At 45.4% G+C, this 24400-nt stretch overlaps 1 protein-coding gene across 2 annotated transcripts; it reads right to left on the reverse strand.

Annotated features, from left to right (window-relative positions):
- Nucleotides 1-813: 813 nt before the first annotated feature.
- Nucleotides 814-24400, reverse strand: ovol1a (ovo-like zinc finger 1a). Of its 2 annotated transcripts, none has more exons than XM_084314090.1 (5): nt 24293-24400; nt 6181-6434; nt 5242-5436; nt 4280-4424; nt 814-2695 (listed from the first exon to the last, which is right to left on the reverse strand). In XM_084314090.1, the coding sequence occupies exons 2-5, from the start codon at nt 6406-6408 to the stop codon at nt 2334-2336; spliced, it is 930 nt and encodes a 309-aa protein (XP_084170216.1). In that variant the 5' UTR covers nt 6409-6434; nt 24293-24400; the 3' UTR covers nt 814-2333. The 2 variants fall into 2 exon arrangements, with proteins under 2 accessions (XP_084170216.1, XP_084170215.1); XM_084314089.1 differs by lacking the exon at nt 24293-24400 and adding an exon at nt 13677-14143.

Here is a 24400-nt window from a genome sequence, read left to right on the forward strand (position 1 = left end):
TACAATGACATTACTCTGTCGACAGGCAGACAAACAGATAGATAGATAGATAGATAGATAGATAGATAGATAGATAGATAGATAGATAGATAGACAGACAGACAGACAGACAGACAGACAGACAGACAGACAGACAGACAGACAGACAGACAGAGACAGATAGCTGACTTGGTCTTCCGTCTGTTGATTATGTTTCATGATTCTTGGCACACGGCATCTTATATTTGTAGCACCTTTCCATCAACGAAGAGGCCTTTCACAGAATATTTAGAATGCCCACTTTTCCTCCACGTCGGAAGCGACGACGCTAGAAATGTGCAAAACAATTCTGTTGCTGAGGAACAGTTTGGACCCCAGTGCGTTTCCCGTCGGCTACTGCATTAGCAAACGCTGTAACGGGAAATGGACTTGGGTCCATTTACAATTGTTATGTTGTCAAATTGAATAATCTATATCGCCGAACAAGGGATGTTAGACCCCGAGATTTTCAGTGCACATTCATGACCCCTAAAGGATGAACTCTATGGAGTGTGACCTTTCCTCTAGCGTCATCATCAGGCCAGACTTAAAATTGTCTAATTAGTTGATCTCGAATAGCTTTCATTAATCTTTTCAAATTTGTGGTACACATTTATGAGGAAGAAGCCATGGGATTCTGGTGACCTCATGACCTTTCCTGTGGCGCCACCATCAGGCCCAACAGTGTATTTTCTGATCCGTTAGTCATTATAGTCATGAAACTGGTATCCAGAGACGTTTCTACTCATGAATTCCACCATAATTATTTTAACTTTTTCCCTACTCCCCCCCCCCCCCCCCCTGTTCACTTGATTCTCACCAAACCTGCTGTGTGGAATCTAGGGACCAACATATTTAAATGGATCATTTAGATAATTGACAGGCGTGAGAATGTCGACCAGTGACAGTAAGTGTCTCCTGGATCTTATACGCACGTCACGGTAGAACAACAACACCAGGCTGTTCCAGTGTTTTACCGACTCTACCGCTGCACAGAAATGAGGCATTTTCTTTCTAAAGTGGTTATAGGAAGAATGTAGGAAGAAAGACAACTCCAGAAACATTCAGTGCAAGGCCTCTATTGAAACAGGTGAAAAACATGCAGGTTATCTGCAGGACCCCAGATGACAGTAGAGTTTATAGTTGCCCTTTAACCTTTATACAAATTAAAAAAAACATTTCATATAGTGTTCTCGTTATAGGCACTTTAAGGTTACACACGCATATGTGCGTACGCACACACACACACACACAGTTTACTGGCCAGACGGTTTACTGACAAGACATGACAAAAATATTTCAACCAATGAATTCCCCTGTACATTAGTGGTGACAGGGTTACACAGCAGTAGCTGCAGGCAGGTTCTCTGACAGTAAACATCACAGGGCTCTTTCCACTGTCAAGTTCTTCTTGTGCAATAAAACATTCCTTTTTTACCTGAGTCGTACAACGGTTTGGCGAAATCTGTCCCGTGAGGACAAACGGAGTAATATCTTAAATCGATTAGATAGTCCAGAGTTTGGGTGTCAATATGGTCGCTTCGCAGGAAAATCGTGCCTCATTTGTTTACAATATAAAACATTTTAAAATAGTGTCCTATTGCAAAATTCTCCCAACCTCCTATAGGCCTCCGGACCTTTACAAACTTGACAACATGAACATTCTAAGTGGGCCAAAGTGTGTTTCATGTTGCACGGACAGGAGATGAACTTGGGCCCAAGTGGTTCCCCCTAGCAACGGAATTACATTGAAAAAAGGTCTATATAATCTACCTCTGCTTGTGACCTTGGGGCCATGTGCATAAATATGACAGCCTTTTTTATGATTGGAAATTACATCGCGCAGCCCTCCTGCGCTCAACTTCTCTGACGTTTGGACGCTTTGCATTGTGGGTCGAGTTATGACGTCAAACTGGGAGGCTGCCATCTTTACGCAACTGAACCATTGAGACGACACCGGCTACTTGATCCGACTCAGACACCCGCTGACAGTGTAACGACAAACAAACAAGGCACTGGCCTTCTTTATGCCCACATATGCAATACATAACAAATACATTCTCATGTAATATATTAATCCCTTTTAATGAGTTGGCTATAGCATGTCATAGAAGATTTGTCTTTTTCACTATACACACACACACACACACACACAAACCCCCCAACAGGCAATGATCAGGTACAAAATATAAACATCAATATATCACCAGAAGAAGAACATTAATCTCCACTTCCTCGGAACATCCATCCATCCATCCATCCATCCATCCAATCATCCATCCATCCATCCAATCATCCGTCCTCCATCCCTCCCTCTACTGCCCTCCAGACCCTGTCGTGTCATCGCTTTCCACGCCGTGAGGTGACCCGGGCGCAGACCCCCCGCCCATCCCCTCATCCTCTCCTCCGCCTCCTTCTTCTCCTCCTCCTCCTCCGCCTCTCCTCGCACCCTTCCCCTTCAGGAAGGGGCTGTCGGGGTGCAGTGCGTGCAGGTGGAGCAGCAGTGCATCCTGGGTACCCACGGTGTGGCCGCACTCCTCGCAGACGTACAGCTTGTTGCGGCGCTCCTTGTAGGCGTACTTCTGCGTCACACTGTGGATCTTCCTCATGTGAGACTCCAGAGAGCAGCGCTGGGTGAAGGCCTTGTCACACACACTGCACTTGTAGGGACGGACACCTGGACGGAGAGAGAGAGAGGTAGGGAGGGGGTTAATGATGGAGAGAGAGAGAGAGAGAGAGAGAGGTGAAGGCCTTGTCACACACACTGCACTTGTAGGGACGGACACCTGGACGGAGAGAGAGAGAGGTAGGGAGGGGGTTAATGATGGAGAGAGAGAGAGAGAGAGGTGAAGGCCTTGTCACACACACTGCACTTGTAGGGACGGACACCTGGACGGAGAGAGAGAGAGGTAGGGAGGGGGTTAATGATGGAGAGAGAGAGAGAGAGAGAGGGAGGGAGAGAGAAAATGAGAGAGAAAGGGAGAGAGACACACAGAGAGAGAGAGACAGAGAGGGGTAGGGAGGGGGGATAATGATGGATAGATAAGGATGGAGAGAGAGAGAGAGAGAGGGAGACAGAGAACGACAGACAAAGGTAGGGAGGGGGTTAATGATGGATAGATAAGGATGGAGAGAGAGAGGCCTAGGAACAGAGGGAGGAATGGAGAGAGACAAAGATCAGAGGAATTGAGGGATGATATGAAGAATGACAGAAAAATAAATATAACTGCCGTATTCACAAAGAGATGGAGAGGGAGGAATATAACGACCCTTGACAAAGAGAGAGAAAGACAGAGAGGTATGCAGGCGAAGGCCTCGTCGTACGGGTTACACTTGTTCAGTAGCTCGTAGCAGACACCCCACGAGAAAGAGATATTACTCCATGTATTGTTGTGGCATCTGTCGAATGGTGTTGCACTGGAGCTCCTTTGTAGTTGAACGGTCTGAATATTTGACATGTCTCTTACCTATGCGTCTGTGCATGTAACCTGCCTTTGTGTGTGTGTGTGTGTGTGTGTGCGTGCGTGCGTGCATGTGTTCATGCAGTGCATGCGTGTCCAAGCTTGGGTCCTTTACCCGTGTGTTCAAACATGCGTGTGTGCGTGCATTTGTGCATCCGTGTGTGTGTGTGTGTACTTTTGTCCATTACCTGTGTGTGCATATATGTGTGTGTGTGTGTGTGTGTACAAACTGTGCATGCTTGGGTGCCCTACCTGTGTGTACATGTGTGTGTGTGTGCGTGTGTATGCATGCTTGGGTGCGCTACCTGTGTGTGTGTGTGTGTGTGTATGTGTGTGTATGTGTGTGTGCATGCTTGGGTGCGCTACCTGTGTGTGTGTGTGTGTATGCTTGCATGCCCTACCTGTGTGTACATCTGTGTACATGTGTGTACATGTGTGTGTGTGTGTGTGCATGCTTGGGTGCGCTACCTGTGTGTGTGTGTGTGTGTATGCTTGCATGCCCTACCTGTGTGTACGTGTGTGTGTGTGTGTATGTGTGTGTGTGTGCATGCTTGGGTGCGCTACCTGTGTGTGTGTGTGTGTGTGTGTATGCTTGCATGCCCTACCTGTGTGTGTGTGTGTGTGTGTGTGTGTGTGTGTGTGTGTGTGTGTGTGTGTGTGTGTGTGTGTGTGTATGTATGCTTGCATGCCCTACCTGTGTGTGTGTGTGCTTGCATGCCCTACCTGTGTGTACGTGTGTGTGTGTGTGTGTGTGTGTGTGTGTGTGTGTGTGTGTGTGTGTGCATGCTTGGGTGCCTTACCTGTGTGTGTGCGTACGTGTCTCTTAAGGTCGAAGGTGTCGTTGAAGCCCTTCCCGCAGAAGGTGCACGGGTGTCTCTTTGTCTCATTGTGGCACTTGATGTGTCTGTTCAGCATCCGCTGGTACTGAAAGCCCTTCTCACATATCTACACACAGACAGAGATACACACCAATGTATAAATACAGTACATTTTATAGTCACATTTTGAATGGGGAGTCTGTCTGAGAGAGATTGACTACTGGTGCGATGGTCAGCATCAGAGACAATAGAGAGATGGACAACTACTGCTATAGTCGACATCAGAGACAGTAGAGAGATGGACTACTGCTGTAGTCAACATCAGAGACAGTAGAGAGATGGACTACTGCTGTAGTCAACATCAGAGACAATAGAGAGAGATGGACTACTGCTGAGGTAGTGAACATCAGAGACAGTAGAGAGATGGACTACTGCTGAGGTAGTGAACATCAGAGACGGTAGAGAGATGGACTACTGCTGAGGTAGTGAACATCAGAGACAGTAGAGAGATGGACTACTGCTGAGGTAGTGAACATCAGAGACAATAGAGAGAGATGGACTACTGCTGTAGTCAACATCAGAGACAATAGAGAGAGATGGACTACTGCTGAGGTAGTGAACATCAGAGACAGTAGAGAGATGGACTACTGCTGAGGTAGTGAACATCAGAGACAGTAGAGAGAGATGGAGTACTGCTGAGGTAGTGAACATCAGAGACAGTAGAGAGATGGACTACTGCTGCGGTAGTGAACATCAGAGACAGTAGAGAGAGATGGACTACTGCTGAGGTAGTGAACATCAGAGACAGTAGAGAGATGGACTACTGCTGCGGTAGTGAACATCAGAGACAGTAGAGAGATGGACTACTGCTGATAAAGTCTGATGCTTTATCATCAGAAAAATAAAAAAGGTATTGTTTCCCTCCCTGCACTCTTTTGACATACCTGGCACATAAATGCTACTGGCAGTCCCACAGACGAACTCTGACCTCCTGCCGACCTGGTTACAGAGGGGACTGTCACTGGGGTAGTGGTGGCTGTTGTCATGGAAACATCTTGAGTGAAAGATGGCTGGAGAGGAAGAGGAGGGGGAGGAAGAAGAGAAGGAGAGGATTCGGCGGGTAACTCCCCTGTAGTGATCTGTGTGTGTGAGAGAGAGAGAGAGAGAGAGAGAGAGAGGCAGATTATAATCTGTGTCATAATGGATGCACTAAAGAAGGTTTCACTGGCATTGCGTTGCTAGGGAACCTAGCCTTGCCCTACAACAGGAAATAAACTTGATCATGTTGTCAAGTTGAAACCATCTATTTATATTATAGACAAAACAAAACTACAACACCGACAATCCCTCACTCCTCACTTTGAAACAGACGTAGAGTTATTTTAAGATAAAATACCTACCATACCTTAAAATGATCCCAAATCATATAATTGTATTGCAACCTAATCCACACCTAACCCCTAACTCTAACACTAACCCACACCTAACCCTAACCTAATCCACACCTAACCCCTAACTCTAACACTAACCCACACCTAACCTAATCCACACCTAACCCTAACTCTAACCTAACCCACACCTAATCCACACCTAACCCTAACTCTAACCTAACCCACACCTAATCCACACCTAACCCTAACTCTAACCTAACCCACACCTAATCCACACCTAACCCTAACTCTAACCTAACCCACACCTAATCCACACCTAACCCCTAACTCTAACCTAACCCACACCTAACCCCTAACTCTAACCTAACCCACACCTAACCCCTAACTCTAACCTAATCCACACCTAACCCCTAACTCTAACCTAACCCACACCTAACCCTAACTCTAACCCCATGGCTATCCAAGAATCTACTTTTCCCACAATCCCCTCACCTTGATTTTGGAGCGGACATAAGTGGAGCCTCCCTGCGACCTCCTCCTGACATCTGACCTTTCCTCCGACAAGCCCGGGGGGGTCTGGGGTCGCCCGAGCACCGTGCACGAGGGCAGCTCGGCGTGTGTGCGTGCGTCGGCGTGTGTGCGTGTGTCGGCGTGTGCGTGGATGTGCTTTGTGAGGCACAGGGGCGTGGCCTCGGCTGGGCTGGCCTCAGCTCCCATCATCAGGATGGAGGGAGGGAAGATGGAGACTGCAGAGAGAGAGAGCATACGTAAATAAAGTGGACTCAACATGTCATATTCAGACTACCTACCAAACTAGAGATGGGGGTAGAGAGAGAGAGAGAGAGAGAGAGAGGATAGAAGGTAAATGGGATGGTAGTTTGGTACAGATAGAAAGTGAGATGGATGGGGTATAGAGAGAGAGAGAGAGAGAGAAGGATAGATGGTAAGAGAGAGCGAGAGGAGGATGGATAGTAAGAGAGAGAGATGGTAAGAGAGAGAGAGAGAGAGAGAGGAGGATGGATAGTAGTAAGAGAGATGGTAAGAGAGAGATATGGTAAGAGAGAGAGAGGGGAGGATGGATAGTAAGAGATATGGTAAGAGAGAGAGAGGGGAGGATGGATAGTAAGAGAGATGGTAAGAGAGAGAGAGAGAGGGGAGGATAGTAAGAGAGAGAGATGGTAAGAGAGAGAGAGGGGAGGATGGATAGTAAGAGAGAGATGGTAAGAGAGAGAGAGGGGAGGATGGATAGTAAGAGATAAGAGAGAGAGAGGGGAGGATGGATAGTAAGAGAGATGGTAAGAGAGAGAGAGGGGAGGATAGTAAGAGAGAGAGATGGTAAGAGAGAGAGAGGGGAGGATGGATAGTAAGAGATTATAAGAGAGAGAGGGGAGGATAGTAAGAGAGTGATGGTAAGAGAGAGAGAGGGGAGGATGGATAGTAAGAGAGATGGTAAGAGAGAGAAGGGAGGATAGTAAGAGAGAGAGATGGTAAGAAGAGAGAGAGATGGTAAGAGAGAGAGAGAGAGAGAAGGGAGGATGTAAGAGAAAGAGATGGTAAGAGAGAGAGAGAGAGAGGAGGATAGATGGTAAGAGAGAGAGAGAGGAGGGTGGATAGTAAGAGAGAGAGATGGTAAGAGAGAGAGAGTACTCCATAGAACTAGAAGTGCACACTCCTTGTTTTTTATTATTTGCACATTATCTGTTAATTAGCGAAGACATCCTGTGGGCTGTGTGTATGGAGCCAATAGTATTGTTTTGCTGATGTAACACACACACACACACTCCCATTACAGTTGGACTAGTCTGACCAGACAGTCTTGCGGCACCAGATCTGTGCCTTCCTCAAACAATCCACCTCCACAGAGGCGGGTGTGTGTGTGTGTGTGTGTGTGTGTGTGTGTGTGTGTGTGCCTGAGCCTATTCACTACTCTGCAAACACTATAACACAATATACCAAAGAATGAGAGAGGAGAGAGAGAGAGAAACAGAAACAGAGATAGGGAAACAGAGGGAGAGAGAGAAAGAGGGGGGAGAGAGAGAGAGTACAGAGGGGTAGAGACTAGAGAGAGAGAGAAACAGGGAGAAAGAGAGCGAGAGAGAAACAGAGGGGGGAGAGAGAGAGAAACAGAGGGAGAAAGAGAGAAACAGAGGGAGAGAGAGAGAAACTAATGACAGGTGTTCAGTGAGGAGGACAATGAATCTGTTGACTCTCTGTGTCTCTCAGAGTTAAATCCGATAAAAGGCAAATGCATGCAAATGAGCCGTGTGCCCGTGTGGAGCTCTAACGGTACATGGAGGAGACAGAGAGAGGTGTAAACTACAGTTAACGGTACATGGAGGAGACAGAGAGAGGTGTAAACTACAGTTAACGGTACATGGAGGAGACAGAGAGAGGTGTAAACTACAGTTAACGGTACATGGAGGAGACAGAGAGAGGTGTAAACTACAGTTAACGGTACATGGAGGAGACAGAGAGAGGTGTAAACTACAGTTAACGGTACATGGAGGAGACAGAGAGAGGTGTAAACTACAGTTAACGGTAGTTCCACATGCGGACCAACAATGTTACAGGCTATGTTTTATCAGATTGATGCAAGTAGCCGAAATTCCGAGTTAAGTGTACATTTTACGAGCGCTTTACAGCATGACAGGCCCGCGGGTTTGGGACACGCCTATTTCCTGGAAGCAGCCTTGAGTGTAAAACCTCTGAAAATAGTGAGCGAATCTTTCCGAATTCTTTCTTGTAAACAAATAAAATAGGAATTGTGACCCCCCCCCCCCCCCCACACACACACAAAATCTGAAATAGCCACTTGAAAAAATAGATATGTATAGTAAGAGAGTGAGAGAAGGATAGATGGTAAGAGAGAGAGATGATAAGAGAGAGAGAAGGATAGATTTGTTTTCTTGTAAACAATGGGAATTGTGACCCCCCCCCCCCCCCCCCCCACACACAAAATCTGAAATAGCCACTTGAAAAAAGAGATATGCCAGACCTAGTAGTACTGAATTCCCCTCGGGATCAATAAAGTACTTCTATTCTATCTATTCGATTTTATTTTTATATTTAGGTCATGCTTAATTTTTCCCCTGTGGTAGCGATAATTTCATGTCAAACCATCGGTAGGTTTTTAAATCTAATCTCTGCACTGTTTGCTCACCCCTCCTTCCGCCAACACACAGGCCCCGCACAGGTCAATAAACCGGGGCTGGGAAGGTGTGTGTGAGTGAGTGAGAGAGAGGGAGAATGGGGTTCAAAACACCCCATTGTTTGCAAAGACCCAGGCAGAGAGAGAGAGAGAGAGGGGGAGAGAGAGAGGGAGAGGGAGGGAGATACTCTCGATTTGTGTACTTTTCCTTTTTTTAATTTACAACAATTGGTAGAAAACGTTATCAAACACAAGGTGTGCGTGCGTGTGTGTGCGTGCGTGTGTGTGTTTGCCAAGGGTGGATATAGGTGGTGTACTGTGTGTAGCAGTCAGTAGGCTATCAGGGGAGTCGGTGCAATGAGGTCCGTTATATTTCCTGTCCAATAAACATTAACCTGACCACCAGGGCAGCGTGCCATACCTTCCCTTTCCAGTGCGCGTGAAGTTGGTCGGTTGGAGGTTGGCACAACAAACACTGGTATTTGTTCATTTTTAAGGCCCTTGTTGATAAGCTACCTCCTTATACTACATCATTATTGGAATGGAATTTTGGAGCCTGGTCCTTAAAGGTCCCTTGAGTTTCCTCGGAACAGTGTCTTAAAGCAGTCTTAATAAGGTGTTTTCTACAAGAGGGGTGGCGAGAACTTGCATTGTTTTCAGGGGCGGCTGCGAGATTTTGAAAGAAGATCCAAAATATTCCCTCGCATTCCACCTTCAAATCTCCCATTTATTGAAGTCCTCCTCTCTATCCTATAGCTACTGATGTTTAAACCGGCCCTTTCAACACGCTATAAAAATACATCAAATGTGGAATACAGACTAAATATGAGCACGCGCTGACACGTAAAGGTCAATTATTCAGCGCGCCTGTTCCTCAGCATCATGGTTGCTGGGGCGTCTCTCTCTCTCTCTCTCTCTCTGTGTGTGACTGGCAGGTCAGGCAGGAATGTCAGGTAACGGCACATACCAGACAGGGACTGTAGGGTGACTGTAGCTGAACCTGCTTCACTGTCAGAACAGAACAGACAGGGACTGTAGCTGAACCTGCTTCACTGTCAGAACAGAACAGACAGGGACTGTAGCTGAACCTGCTTCACTGTCAGAACAGAACAGAACAGACAGGGACTGTAGCTGAACCTGCTTCACTGTCAGAACAGAACAGACAGGGACTGTAGCTGAACCTGCTTCACTGTCAGAACAGACAGGGACTGTAGCTGAACCTGCTTCACTGTCAGAACAGAACAGACAGGGACTGTAGCTGAACCTGCTTCACTGTCAGAACAGACAGGGACTGTAGCTGAACCTGCTTCACTGTCAGAACAGAACAGACAGGGACTGTAGCTGAACCTGCTTCACTGTCAGAACAGAACAGACAGGGACTGTAGCTGAACCTGCTTCACTGTCAGAACAGAACAGACAGGGACTGTAGCTGAACCTGCTTCACTGTCAGAACAGAACAGACAGGGACTGTAGCTGAACCTGCTTCACTGTCAGAACAGAACAGACAGGGACTGTAGGGTGACTGTAGCTGAACCTGCTTCACTGTCAGAACAGAACAGACAGGGACTGTAGGGTGACTGTAGCTGAACCTGCTTCACTGTCAGAACAGACAGGGACTGTAGCTGAACCTGCTTCACTGTCAGAACAGAACAGACAGGGACTGTAGCTGAACCTGCTTCACTGTCAGAACAGAACAGACAGGGACTGTAGCTGAACCTGCTTCACTGTCAGAACAGACAGGGACTGTAGGGCGACTGTAGCTAAACCTGCTATGGCTGCTTCACTGTCATGCCAAAAATTCGAAATTATGAATGCTGTTAGTGTTCTTACATTGTCTGCCTATAATAATAATAATAATTTGTCCCTAGAAAGTTAGGCATTAGAAATGTACGCTTCCCCTAGCCTATAAGATTGTATATAGGCTTTGTTTCTTCACGTAAAAGTAGGTACTGTATATGCCTTTTCCAACTTTGTAGATGTTGAGCACAAATTGATCAGAAAGTATGTTTCCTTTTTTCCAATGATTATATGTCAGTTGTGTTAATGACTCGTTACCCCAGGCTACACAGCAGGTTCTCGAACTAGATTCTTGTACCGGATCTCCTCTCTGGTAAACAAGAATACCCTGAAGACTCTGGCAGGAGCACTCATTCAAGGGTACTACGACTATGCTTGCACCTCATGGTACCAAAGCACCTCAAAGGCGCTAAAAACAAGATTACAAACATCACAAAACAAACTGGTCAGTCTACTGCTTGACCTTACTCCTAGAACCCACCTGACCCCTGCCCACTTTGACAACCTAGGATGGCTTAGAGTAGACGACAGAGTACAGCAACTTGCAATGGGCCTGGTCTACAAGATACACTATACGACTAAGGTACCCATGTACATGTCAAAATACTTCCCAAAGGTCAGTGAATACCACAACCACTACACCAGAGGGAGCTCAACAAATCATGTTAAACCAGGATTCGGCTCAAACAAGGGACTAAACACGTTTAGCAATTATGCCACATCAATGTCCAAACCCGCCCCCACCCAATACAGTCCCCTTCCCACCGCATGTATATATTCTCTCCCCACCGTATGTATATTTCTCTCCCACCCACCCACACACCCCCTCCTAATGTACAGTCTCCTCCCCATCATATGTATATACTCGCTGTCAGGATCTATGGGTAACAGTACTGTATATTTGCATATCGTATATGTCACAAATGTAACAGTACTATATACCTGTATGTCATGTATGTCCCTATGCCATAAATGTCATGATGTGATATATGTTGTGGATGTCATAAATGTCACTATGAATTTAAAATGGGGGACCCTGATGTAAACAAGACAAACGTCTTTCTCTGGTCTGCATCCCCTTAACAATTGTGTGTATTGAGCCGTACTGTATTGTACCCATTCTGCAATCTGTTAAATAAAGTTTTCATTCATTCATTCCGCTTATGCAACTGGTCGTCCGATGGCCTCAAGAGGATGTACAAGTCAATGAGAGGATTCAAGATGGCGGAGTAGCAAGTGGAGAAATAATATGCCCTCCGTTGTTTGATTTATTAATGATTTCAAACTTTCACTTGAAATATTTACTCTAGGAAAATAGCAAGATAGATTTGTGGGGATATATTTAGTTTGTCGTTTTGATTATACCCCTGATTTTTGAGTCCTCTTTTTTATGCCTATAGCTACTGCTTAAGAAATGACTGTTTATATATATATAGTATAGTATTTCTACATTTCCCCCATACGTTTTATAAAGTAATAAAAGCAAATAAATGTTTCTCTAAATGTATATTGATAACGTTTACATTGTATTATATTCTCTACGATATTCTTTTAATTAGTTTAATGTGTGTTCAATCAAAAACTGAATTGACATTTGAATCCGCCCAGCTCCACCCAGCCATGGGTCTGGCATCATGACAATAATGAAACAGCGGCTTCTTTCTCGGTTGAAAAAGCGAGGAAAAAACGGGATGTAAAAGTCAATGATTAAAAAGTAACGGTGATGAGATGAGAGAGGAGAGTTGGTTGAATGGAGGAAAGGGGGAAGGGTGTCCCACTCAGAGAGAGAGAGAGAGAGAGAGAGAGAGAGAGAGAGAGAGAGAGAGAGAGAAGTTAGGGTGTAGTCCGTTAACTGTTATCTGACACCAAGGTGGACTAACAATAAAACTCTGCCGATGGCAACAATGGAGATTGTTCTCAAGGAGAGAGAGAGAGAGAGAGAGAGAGAGAGAGAGAGAGAGAGAGAGAGAGAGAGAGGGGGGGGGGGGGGGTCCGCTTGAGTAGTTTTAATTCATTAATTTAATGAGAAGTCGACAGCATCCAGGGTCTCTATCCCATGTAAACTAGGCCCGTGATGAAAGTACATATATTTCCAGTCTCAAATAGGCTGGATATGTATGTCAACCATGTGTGAGAAACACATTATGCAGACAGTAGTGTCATCATGAGGCAATATCAATTATGTGAAACGCATGAAAACCGGGAGAATCGGGGCCTGTCGGGGCAGGTGTCGGGCTGTGGGTTCAAATATGCAGTAGTCAGTAGAATACAGGCCGTTAGCAATAACTGCACACGACCACACGTGTGGAGGCGGCCGTGGGTCCGAGACCCGCACGGATTACACTCTGCACGGCGGCAGGGCGGCGCGGTGCTGTGTCGTGGCCCAAGAAGGAGCTGAAAGCAGGGGGTGAAGGTCGATGAGAGAGAGAGGGAGAGAGATAACGGGTCCTTATGTCTTGCACACACACACACACACACACACACACACGGCTATGGCCTATATGCAGAAGTTATAAAACGACAGGTTGCATTTTAAAAAGATTCAAGAGTTATATATTCATCACACACACACCAGGGCATAGCCTAGAAGAGTGAAATGCGGTAAATAAACAACACCACAACATGTGGTCGTGGACTGTTTTGCATTAGAATAATAATATCCTGAACTTGACCCGTTTATTGTTAATCATTTTATGTAAAATATTTTTTGGGGACCGTATTATTTTCAACAGTCGTGCGGATACACATTATGCTCATCCAGTCGGCTTTTTCCCCCAGTTATATTTAGTAAGATAGTAATGTTAATAAGGTATTATTTGTTTTCAATATCAGGTTATATAGTAGTCTACAAATGTATATGAAAAACTTTTGGGCAAAAGTGTATAAATAATACTTTGGGCGGTGCGGTGGCGAGTTCACTTCACGGCCCGCCGGGTTCCCGTTATATCCGCGGTGGTGGCCGCGGCCCGCGAGACAAAATGGCTCAGTGTGGGTTAGACTGGGGGGTTAGGGCTCCAGGCCGGGGGGCCTCACTCTGACTCACCTGCCGGGATATACACGTCCCCGCGCCGGTAGTCCGGGAGGTCGCTCCAGCTCCGCTTACCGGGCGGCACGCTCGCCTTTTTCACCAGAAAAGCCCTCGGCATCGTCCCGGTTAATAATAATAACCAAAACCAAAGGGAAAAATATAGAAAAAAGGGAATCCCCAACTCCCGAACTCTCCCTCTCTTCTTGTGTAAGAAAAACAACGGGAAGGTATCAATCCCCTCTTTTCTCTCCTTCCTCTTGGTCGCGCACTCCTCCCACCTTTCCTTCTTCTACCTTCGCGAACTTCGGTGGCGTTTAGTTCTCTCTCTCTCCGTCCTCCTCTCCCCCTTCCGTCCCCTTCCAGAGAAACAAAGCTCAGGTGAGCCGCAGGTGAGCTACTGTACCGAGAGTCCCGGACAGGTGAGACCGGCAGGTATCAGCTCTAGCGCCGCGGAATAACGGGAGTGTGTGCAGGAGTCGGAACGTAGCTCTCTCTGACACACACACACACAGTTACACACACACTACTACTACACACTCACACACACAGGTACTCATTTTAAAGCAGGAAACGGACGCCAGCGCGCATGCGTCCCAGAAATAACGGTGACAACAAGTCGAGGAGGGCCGCTACTACCTGCTCAACCGGTTCCCCCTCCTCTTTCTCTAACTCTTCTCTTTTTTTTCCTCCTCTCTATTTTTTTTCTCCACCGCTTCTCCATTCCGTTTGAAGGTGGGGACGAGTATAATAAGTGGTAAAACGGTAGTGGGCTATTATAATGGGGAAGGAACGCGTGAGAGAGCGAGAGAGAGAGAGAGAGAGAGATGCTGGGAGGAGGGGAATTATATACATGCCTGCCCCGATTGATTGATTGATTGATTGATTGATTGAAAACGTTATTAACGGATTGCAGAATGGGTACAGTACAGCTCAATACATACAATTGTTAAGAGGATGCAGACCAGAGAAAGACTTTCGTCTTGTTTACATCAGGGTCCCCCATTTTCAATTCATCATAACATATATATGACGCACACGCCATACAGATAGACAGTACTGCGCCTACATCTGTATTTTTTTTTTTTTATTATAATTTTTTAAACAAACACATAAACAAACATGACAACACACGATAAGATATACAAGCATTAGTTGTCAGTGCACATCCAATGAAATCACATTTTAGTTAATTGTCTTGGCTACATCTATACATTTATGACATACCAGATTTGCAAATACAGTACTGTTTGTGATACAAAAAGTGTTCAGAAAACATTTGACGTAGAAACTGTACATTGGAGGAGGTTGGGTAGGTGGGGTGGGGTTGGATGGGTGGGGGGGGAGGGACTGTACATTGGAGGTGGGGGGGGGGGACACTGTACACTGTACATTGGAATACTGACAAAGCCATACATGGTAATTTACTGTACAACTGGGTTAGGACATTTGTAGGGGCCAGTTTCGAATTGCAGTCTCACGTAAGTGTTCTTTGAGAGTGGTTTTGAAAGTGGGTAGTGATTCACATTCCTTTACAGCTGTGGGTAGGGCATTCCACATTGATGTGGCATAATTGCGAAACGTGTTTAGTCCCTTGTTTGAGCCGAATTGAGCCGAAGCAAGCATCACACTATGATTTGATGATGAGGTTTCATCATTATTATCATGGTTAGGATGATCTATCAAAAAACCTAATAGCTCTCTTACATTTACATTTGCATGTAGTAATTTAGCTGAACGCTATTATCCAAAGCGACTTACAAGTTCTGTACGACAAGTCAGCAGGAAGGGTACAACTCTTACAGCTGAGTAACAATGTTCATCAAACAGTGCTGAAACTTGGGTGCTGCAGTGCATAGTAGTAAAGACATATTAGTATGGTAGGAAGAGTGCATGATAGTAGAAGACAAGAAGGTTAGTGTTTTTTTTCTCTGTTTTTTTCAGATATTGATTGAAGAAGTGTGTTTTTAGTTGAAGACTGAGGTGTAACTGTGGAAGGAGACGTAGGTTAAACTATGTTATACAAGTAATTTATATACTTTATGCAGAAGAGCCTATAGCTCTTATCGCACTCAGAAAATAATGTACTTTCTTAAATAAATTATGTTCTTAAACCTATTCAAATTACAAATGTGTTTTTCTGGCTGAAGGCCCATGCAGGCTCAGGTGAGAGGACCTACCAGCATTGGGCCTGTACTTAAAAATACAAAACAAAACAGGGACTATAATATGCAGTGAGCTTCAATAAGTATGATTTCATCTGATATAAAGCTTTTTATGGTTTTTATTCAATCTATTTACCGTAATTGTGTAGGCTCTAATTATGTTCTCAGCTTAAGTATATGAAACTCTGCAAGTCATCAACTGATATTCTGTCATCATGATCAAGGATATTAGCTGAAGTGGTCATTCACTGATGAATGTAAATTAAACTTTAAGTGTGTGTGTGTGTGTGTGTGTGTGTGTGTGTGTGTGTGTGTGTGTGTGTGTGTGTGTGTGTGTGTGTGTGTGTGTGTGTGTGTGTGTGTGTGTGTGTGTGTGTGTGTGTGTGCGCGTGCGTGTTTGTGTGTGTGTGTGTGTGTGTGTGTGTGTGTGTGTGTGTGTGTGTGTGTGTGTGTGTGTGTGTGTGTGTGTGTGTGTGTGTGTGTGTGTGTGTGTGTGTGTGTGTGTGTGTGTGTGTGTGTGTGTGTGTGCACGCGCCCCCTGCTATGTGTGTTTACAGACCCCTCCCGCTTCACCGTTATCCTCTTGTCTTTGTAATTACCCAAATACAGAGAGAGAGAGAGAGAGAGAGAGAGAGAGAGAGAGAGAGAGAGAGAGAGAGAGAGAGGTCTCCCTCTCCCCTATTAGGGCCCATTGAAACCTAAAACATAAAGACCCCCACCACCACCCCCTATCATTTCAGTTTCATGCTCTCTCCACACATTAAACACATGTTCATCATAACATGATCACATCTCCATGGAAGCCATCTCAGGCGTGTAGCCTATACTGAAGCAAACTACTGCGATACACAATGGCATTTTCAAATTCTGTTGACCCTGGGAAATATATAATAAGATAAGATAGCTATGGGCAGGGTAATAGAAGAAAGACATAAATGTAGACGATACAAATACATCTGATTATAAAAATATGAGAAAAATAAACCGTGTAAACAATATAATTAACTCTGAATAGAAAAATATGAGAAAATTAACCAGTGTAAACAAAGGTGCAGATGAGGGTCTGTATGCACTACTACTATAAGACAATAAATATAGGTAATACATAATATAAAAAATGAATAAAAGTAAACAGAATATAATAGAATCTCTTTATTTTGCCAGGTATTTGTCTGCCTCTGCATTTGACCCGTCCTAACTACACAGTGCGGCGCCTGGGGACCAACTCTACTGCCAGTACTTTATGGGACCAACTCCAGTTCTACTGCCAGCACCTGAGTCAAAGGACCAACTCCAGTTCTACTGCCAGTACCTTAGTCAAAGGACCAACTCCAGTTCTACTGCCAGCACCTTAGTCAAAGGACCAACTCCAGTTCTACTGCCAGCACCTTAGTCAAAGGACTAACTCCAGTTCTACTGCCAGCACCTTAGTCAAAGGACCAACTCCAGTTCTACTGCCAGCACCTTAGTCAAGAGACCAACTCCAGTTCTACTGCCAGCACCTGAGTCAAAGGACCAACTCCAGTTCTACTGCCAGCACCTTAGTCAAGAGACCAACTCCAGTTCTACTGCCAGCACCTTAGTCAAAGGACCAACTCCAGTTCTACTGCCAGCACCTTAGTCAAGAGACCAACTCCAGTTCTACTGCCAGCACCTTAGTCAAAGGACCAACTCCAGTTCTACTGCCAGCACCTTAGTCAAGGGACCAACTCCAGTTCTACTGCCAGCACCTGAGTCAAGGGACCAACTCCAGTTCTACTGCCAGCACCTTAGTCAAGGGACCAACTCCAGTTCTACTGCCAGCACCTGAGTCAAGAGACCAACTCCAGTTCTACTGCCAGCACCTGAGTCAAGGGACCAACTCCAGTTCTACTGCCAGTACCTTAGTCAAGGGACCAACTCCAGTTCTACTGCCAGCACCTTAGTCAAGGTACCAACTCCAGTTCTACTGCCAGCACCTTAGTCAAAGGACTAACTCCAGTTCTACTGCCAGCACCTTAGTCAAGGTACCAACTCCAGTTCTACTGCCAGCACCTTAGTCAAAGGACTAACTCCAGTTCTACTGCCAGCACCTGAGTCAAAGGACCAACTCCAGTTCTACTGCCAGCACCTTAGTCAAAGGACCAACTCCAGTTCTACTGCCAGCACCTTAGTCAAGAGACCAACTCCAGTTCTACTGCCAGCACCTGAGTCAAGGGACCAACTCCAGTTCTACTGCCAGCACCTTAGTCAAAGGACCAACTCCAGTTCTACTGCCAGCACCTGAGTCAAGGGACCAACTCCAGTTCTACTGCCAGCACCTTAGTCAAGGGACCAACTCCAGTTCTACTGCCAGCACCTTAGTCAAGAGACCAACTCCAGTTCTACTGCCAGCACCTTAGTCAAGGTACCAACTCCAGTTCTACTGCCAGCACCTTAGTCAAAGGACCAACTCCAGTTCTACTGCCAGCACCTGAGTCAAAGGACCAACTCCAGTTCTACTGCCAGCACCTTAGTCAAGGGACCAACTCCAGTTCTACTGCCAGCACCTGAGTCAAGGGACCAACTCCAGTTCTACTGCCAGCACCTTAGTCAAGGGACCAACTCCAGTTCTACTGCCAGCACCTTAGTCAAGGGACCAACTCCAGTTCTACTGCCAGCACCTTAGTCAAGAGACCAACTCCAGTTCTACTGCCAGCACCTTAGTCAAGAGACCAACTCCAGTTCTACTGCCAGCACCTGAGTCAAGAGACCAACTCCAGTTCTACTGCCAGCACCTTAGTCAAAGGACCAACTCCAGTTCTACTGCCAGCACCTGAGTCAAAGGACCAACTCCAGTTCTACTGCCAGTACCTTAGTCAAGAGACCAACTCCAGTTCTACTGCCAGCACCTTAGTCAAAGGACCAACTCCAGTTCTACTGCCAGCACCTGAGTCAAAGGACCAACTCCAGTTCTACTGCCAGCACCTTAGTCAAGAGACCAACTCCAGTTCTACTGCCAGCACCTTAGTCAAGGGACCAACTCCAGTTCTACTGCCAGTACCCTAGTCAAGGGCAATGGCAGGAGTATGAACCTGGCGTGCACGTGTTTTATGTTGTGGGGTGAAACCAGAGTACCCAGGGGAAACCCACGTGAACACTATATTATATACAAACTCCTGGAGGAAGCCCACACTATGACTTGCGCCCCTTCGTTTCCTCATCCTCGGGGTTGCCCCCTATTCCCGCGGTTACGCCTATGCAGACCAATCCATTCAATACAGGATTCTGCTCCACGACGCGGTTCTGGGGCGGCTCACCGTTCGCCCAATTTCCCCCGGTATCGCCTCTCTTTCCCTTGAATGAATTAATTATGAATGAATTATTTTATTTCTAATGTTTACACAATTTTTTAAACCTAAAAAAAACTCCTGCTGTTTTTTATTTCATCCGGTATATTGTTCCAAAGTTTCACTCCTTTAACTGACACAGACATATTTTTAAGTGTGGTTCGAGCTCTAGGCTGTTTAAAATTGAGTGTTCTTCTTAAATTATACGTCACCTCTCGTTCTTTAAATAAAATGTGTAAGTTACATGGCAGTTGATAACTTCTTGCTTTAAAAACTATCTCTGCTGTTTTAAGGTCAACTAAATCAAGGAATTTTAATGCCCTTAGTTAAAAAAAACAATGTGTTTGTAGGATGGAGATAACTAACATTGTTCACAACCCTTATTGCCTTTTTCTGTAAGATGATAATAGGATTCAGATTAGTTTCGTATGTGTTTCCCCAAGTTTCTATACAGTAAGTTAGATATGGTAATAAAAGAGTGCAATAAATTGTGTATAATGATCTCAAATGTCTTTGTTTATATACCGATCATTCATTGTCATGTAATTACCGTATGCGCTTTTATCCATTTGCACAGGTTATATCCCAAAAGTAAGTATAGGTAAGTATCTATATTGTAATAAAAAAAAATGTAAAAACTGAAACACTAACCTTCTTACTGTCTTATACTATCATGCACTCTTCTTACTATACTAATAATATGTCTTTACTACTATGCACTCAACACTGCAGCACCCAAGTTTCAGCACTGTTTCCCTTCCTGCTGACTTGCAGACGGTACAGAACGTGTAAGTCGCTTTGGATAAAAGTGTCAGCTAAATGACTAAATGTAAAATGTATGTAGAATTACGGTAAGCATATAGTATATTGTCAGTATAATTATTACAAGTTATGCTGACGTTTAGAATTACGATAAGCACAGGTAAGTATATTGTCAGTATAATTATTATAAGTTATCCTGAAGTTTATAATTAAGATAAGCACAGGTAATTAAGTATATTGTCAATGCAATGATTAAGTTATCCTGATCGTCCTGGCTTCACCATCTACATGTCACTTGTCTAATTATGCTTTCTTGTCATCCATGTCATTCAGACTGATCCCTTTCCGAAAGCAACACCCCCCCCCCCCCCCCCCCCCTCCCAACCCTGATGTCTAAAGGCCACATTCACGGTGCTCAACTCAATCACCCTATTAGGGGATCAGGGAAGAATCCCAGGGAATCCCTATTGAGCTTGGGATATCTGGGTTTTCACTTCCCCAAGGAAAGGGCTCTCTTTCCCATACAATGACATATAACATCTACCACGAGTATCACCGGCCCACGTGATCTTTACCCCCTCCAGGACGCTCCATCAGGAGTCTGGTCCCCCTTTCAGAGGCTACTCTAACGGTTAGAGGCGAGTGCTCTTGTGAAAGGTCCCCTTTCCCTTCCCTTCCCTCATCCAGTCCCCGGTGAGCGCACTTGCAGCTCCATGTGCATCCTGCCCAAGCCGCCTGCATCAGGCTGTTGCACCGTTGCTCTAATAAACGATCGATTTCTATAGAATCCCTTAAACGTATCCTTTGTGTCTGTCGTCATTTGTGGAGGTTAATAATAATAATAATAATAATAATAATAATAATAATAATAATAATAATAATAATAATAATAATAATAATAATAATAATAATAATAATAATAATAATAATAATAATAATAATAATAATAATAATAATAATAATAATAATAATAATAATAATAATAATAATAATAATAATAATAATAATACATTTAATTTGTAATCCCAAATCCCAAAAGGGTTGAACTCGTGGAAGAGGTGAAAGACCTGCCGCCCAGTCGGGTTCAAACCCAGGATCCTCCTGCTGTGAGGTACCAGTGCTAACTACTGTGCCACTGTGCCATATAAGGAAGTATATATTAAGTATACAGTCAGTCAGTATCTGAAAGATACTTCTCCCCCTTTATTTCCTCCCCCCTTTTCCATTACTCTCCCCTCTCTCCATGGCTCTCTCCTTCCCCTCCCTCCCTTCCTTCTCCTCCCTCTACACCACTCCCTCCCACCATCTGCCTGTTTGAGGAGACAGAAGAAGGTACAGAGAGGGAGGGAGAGAGAGGTGTGTAGAGAGTCGCGTAGAATGAATGGCATGTTGTCTGGGCTGTCAGGGTGGTTGGGGCAGAAGCTTCTCTCTCTCTCTCATCCCTTCCTCTCTCTCAACACCACTCTGTTTTCTCTCATTTAGTTAAACCTGTTTGTAAGAATGTCCATAGTATCTTCTTAGATCAGTTATTATCAGTTACAGTATGTCCACAAACTGGTGGTACATGAATTATTTAACTTCTGACCAAATCTTTCTCTCCTCTCCTTCTATCTCTTTCCCCTTCTCTCTCTAACTGTCTCTCTGCATTCCTCTATCTCTGTCTTTCCCTTCTCTCTCTAACTGTCTGTCTGCATTCCTCTATCTCTGTCTTCCCCTTATCGCTCTCTAACTGTCTGTCTCTATTCCTCTATCTTTCCCCTTCTCTCTCTCTAACTGTCTGTCTCCATTCCTCTATCTTTCACCTTCTCTCTCTCTAACTCTCTGTCTCTATCTCTCTGTCTCTGTCTTTCCCCTTCTCTCTCTCTGTCTGTCTCTATCCCTCTGTCTCTGTCTTTCCCCTTCTCTCTCTCTGTCTGTCTCTATCCCCCTGTCTCTGTCTTTCTCTTTCTCTCTCTAACTGTCTGTCTCTATCCCTCTGTCTCTGTCTTTCTCCTTCTCTCTCTCTGTCTGTCTCTATCCCTCTGTCTCTGTCTTTCTCCTTCTCTCTCTCTGTCTGTCTCTATCCCTCTATCTCTGTCTTTTCCCTTCTCCCTCTAACTGTCTGGCTCTATCCCTCTGTCTCTGTCTTTCCCCTTCTCTAACTGTCTGTCTCTATCCCTCTGTCTCTGTCTTTCTCCTTCTATCTCTAACTGTCTGTCTCTATCCCTCTATCTCTGTCTTTCCCCTTCTCCCTCTAACTGTCTGTCTCTATCCCTCTGTCTCTGTCTTTCCCCTTCTCTCTCTCTAACTCTGTCTCTGTCTCTATTCCTCTATCTTTCCCCTTCTCTCTCTCTAACTGTCTGTCTCTGTCTCTGTCGTCCGGCACAACGTTAACTTGTCCTTAGTACCGATGTGGCTCATGTCTGTAAATCTATATGAGAGAGAGAATATAGAGCCGTATGACTAGGCATCATATGGTTATAAGCCTAATAGTATGTTTTGATAATAAATGGGTGTGAAATCCCAACAGCAACAACGTCTAAATAACTATTTGCTAAGCTAAGCTATCCTGGTGTAATTCTTTAATGCTAACAAGTTAACGTCTGAGTAGCTCTTTGCTCAGCTAAGCTATCCTGGTGTAATTCTTTAATGCTATAAGTTAACGTCTGAGTAGCTCTTTGCTCAGCTAAGCTATCCTGGTGTAATTATTTAATGCTAACAAGTTAACGTCTGAGTAGCTCTTTGCTCAGCTAAGCTATCCTGGTGTCATTCTTTAATGCTAACAAGTTAACGTCACTCAGCCAGACACATTACAACACCTGAGGCAGTAAAAGTGGACTGAAATGAACCAGCACTTCTACAATACATTATAGATGGAACCAGACAATCTGGACAAGTATAATCAATATTGTAGTGAATGTCCCTAACTGACAGACTGACTGACTCCCGATTGTTGAAACACATGAGTGTTTTCATGTAACATCTTCCACTTCCGTTTACCACACCTGGGTCAGAAACCTCAATCTCCCACAAGGGAAGGTGGAGACATGGTTTTAGCCGCATGGGTCCCGACCACCACTACCACTACTACCACCACCACTACTACCACCACCACTACTACCACCACTACCACCATTACCACCACCACCACCACCACTACCACTACTACCACCACCACCACCACCACTACCACTACTACCACCACCACTACTACCATTACCACCATTACCACCACCACCACCACTATCACCACCACTACCACCACCACCACTACCACTACTACCACCACCACTACTACCACCACCACCACCATTACCACCACCACTACTACCACTACTACCACTACTACCACCACCACCACCACTACTACCACCACCACCACCACTACCACTACTACCACCATTACCACCATTACCACCACCACCACCACCACCACCACCACTACCACTACTACCACCACCACCACCACTACCACTACTACCACCACCACTACTACCACCACCACCACCATTACCACCACCACTACTACCACCACCACCACCATTACCACCACCACTACTACCACTACTACCACCACCACCACCACTACCACTACTACCACCACCACCACCACTACCACTACTACCACCATTACCACCATTACCACCACCACCACTACTACTACTACCACCACCACTACCACTACTACCACCACCACTACTACCACCACCACCACCACCATTACCACTACTACCACTACTACCACCACCACCACCACCACTACCACTACTACCACCACCACTACTACCACCACCACTACCATTACCACCACTACTACCACCACCACCACCACTACCACCACCACTACTACCACCACCACTACCATTACCACCACCACCACCACTACCACCACCACTACTACCACCACCACCACCACCATTACCACCACTACCACTACTACCACTACCACCACCACTACCACCACCACCACTACCACCACCACCACCACCATTACCACCACTACCACTACTACCACTACCACCACCACCACTACCACCACCACCTCCACCGCCACCTGCCACCATACGAGGCTGCTACAGGATCTAAAAGCAGTATGAGGGGAGGCACCTCAGTTTCCCGACGAGTGAAAACATACAGATCCTTTTCAGCTAATCGTGATGCAACGGGAGGAGTTTTGCGGCACGTAAACCTGCGAGCGACTTTGATCTACTCTGATATCTTGTGGGCGGTGTGAGAGGCCGTGTCCTCGCGGGTATCTGTCTCGTGCAGCACTTCAGAGTTTCCACCAGGGGCCGTTTATTTACGTCGCACCAGGAAACATTTAACGTCTGATATCAGCTTCTCCTCCATCATGTCGAGGAGAACGATATGACATGTGGTCCAGCCGCGTCAGATCATGACAAGCGGAGTATTTACTCACCGTTGTCAGGTTGGTTGGTAAAGACGGAAGCAGCCGATTGGCTGTCGATGGACGCATAAAGCTCAGAAGAGTCACTCCCTGGCTGTCCGCACCGCACTCTATAGAAGA

The sequence above is a fragment of the Notolepis coatsorum genome (assembly GCF_963971535.1).
Source record: "Notolepis coatsorum genome assembly, chromosome: 1".
In the NCBI taxonomy this organism is placed as follows: domain Eukaryota; kingdom Metazoa; phylum Chordata; class Actinopteri; order Aulopiformes; family Paralepididae; genus Notolepis; species Notolepis coatsorum.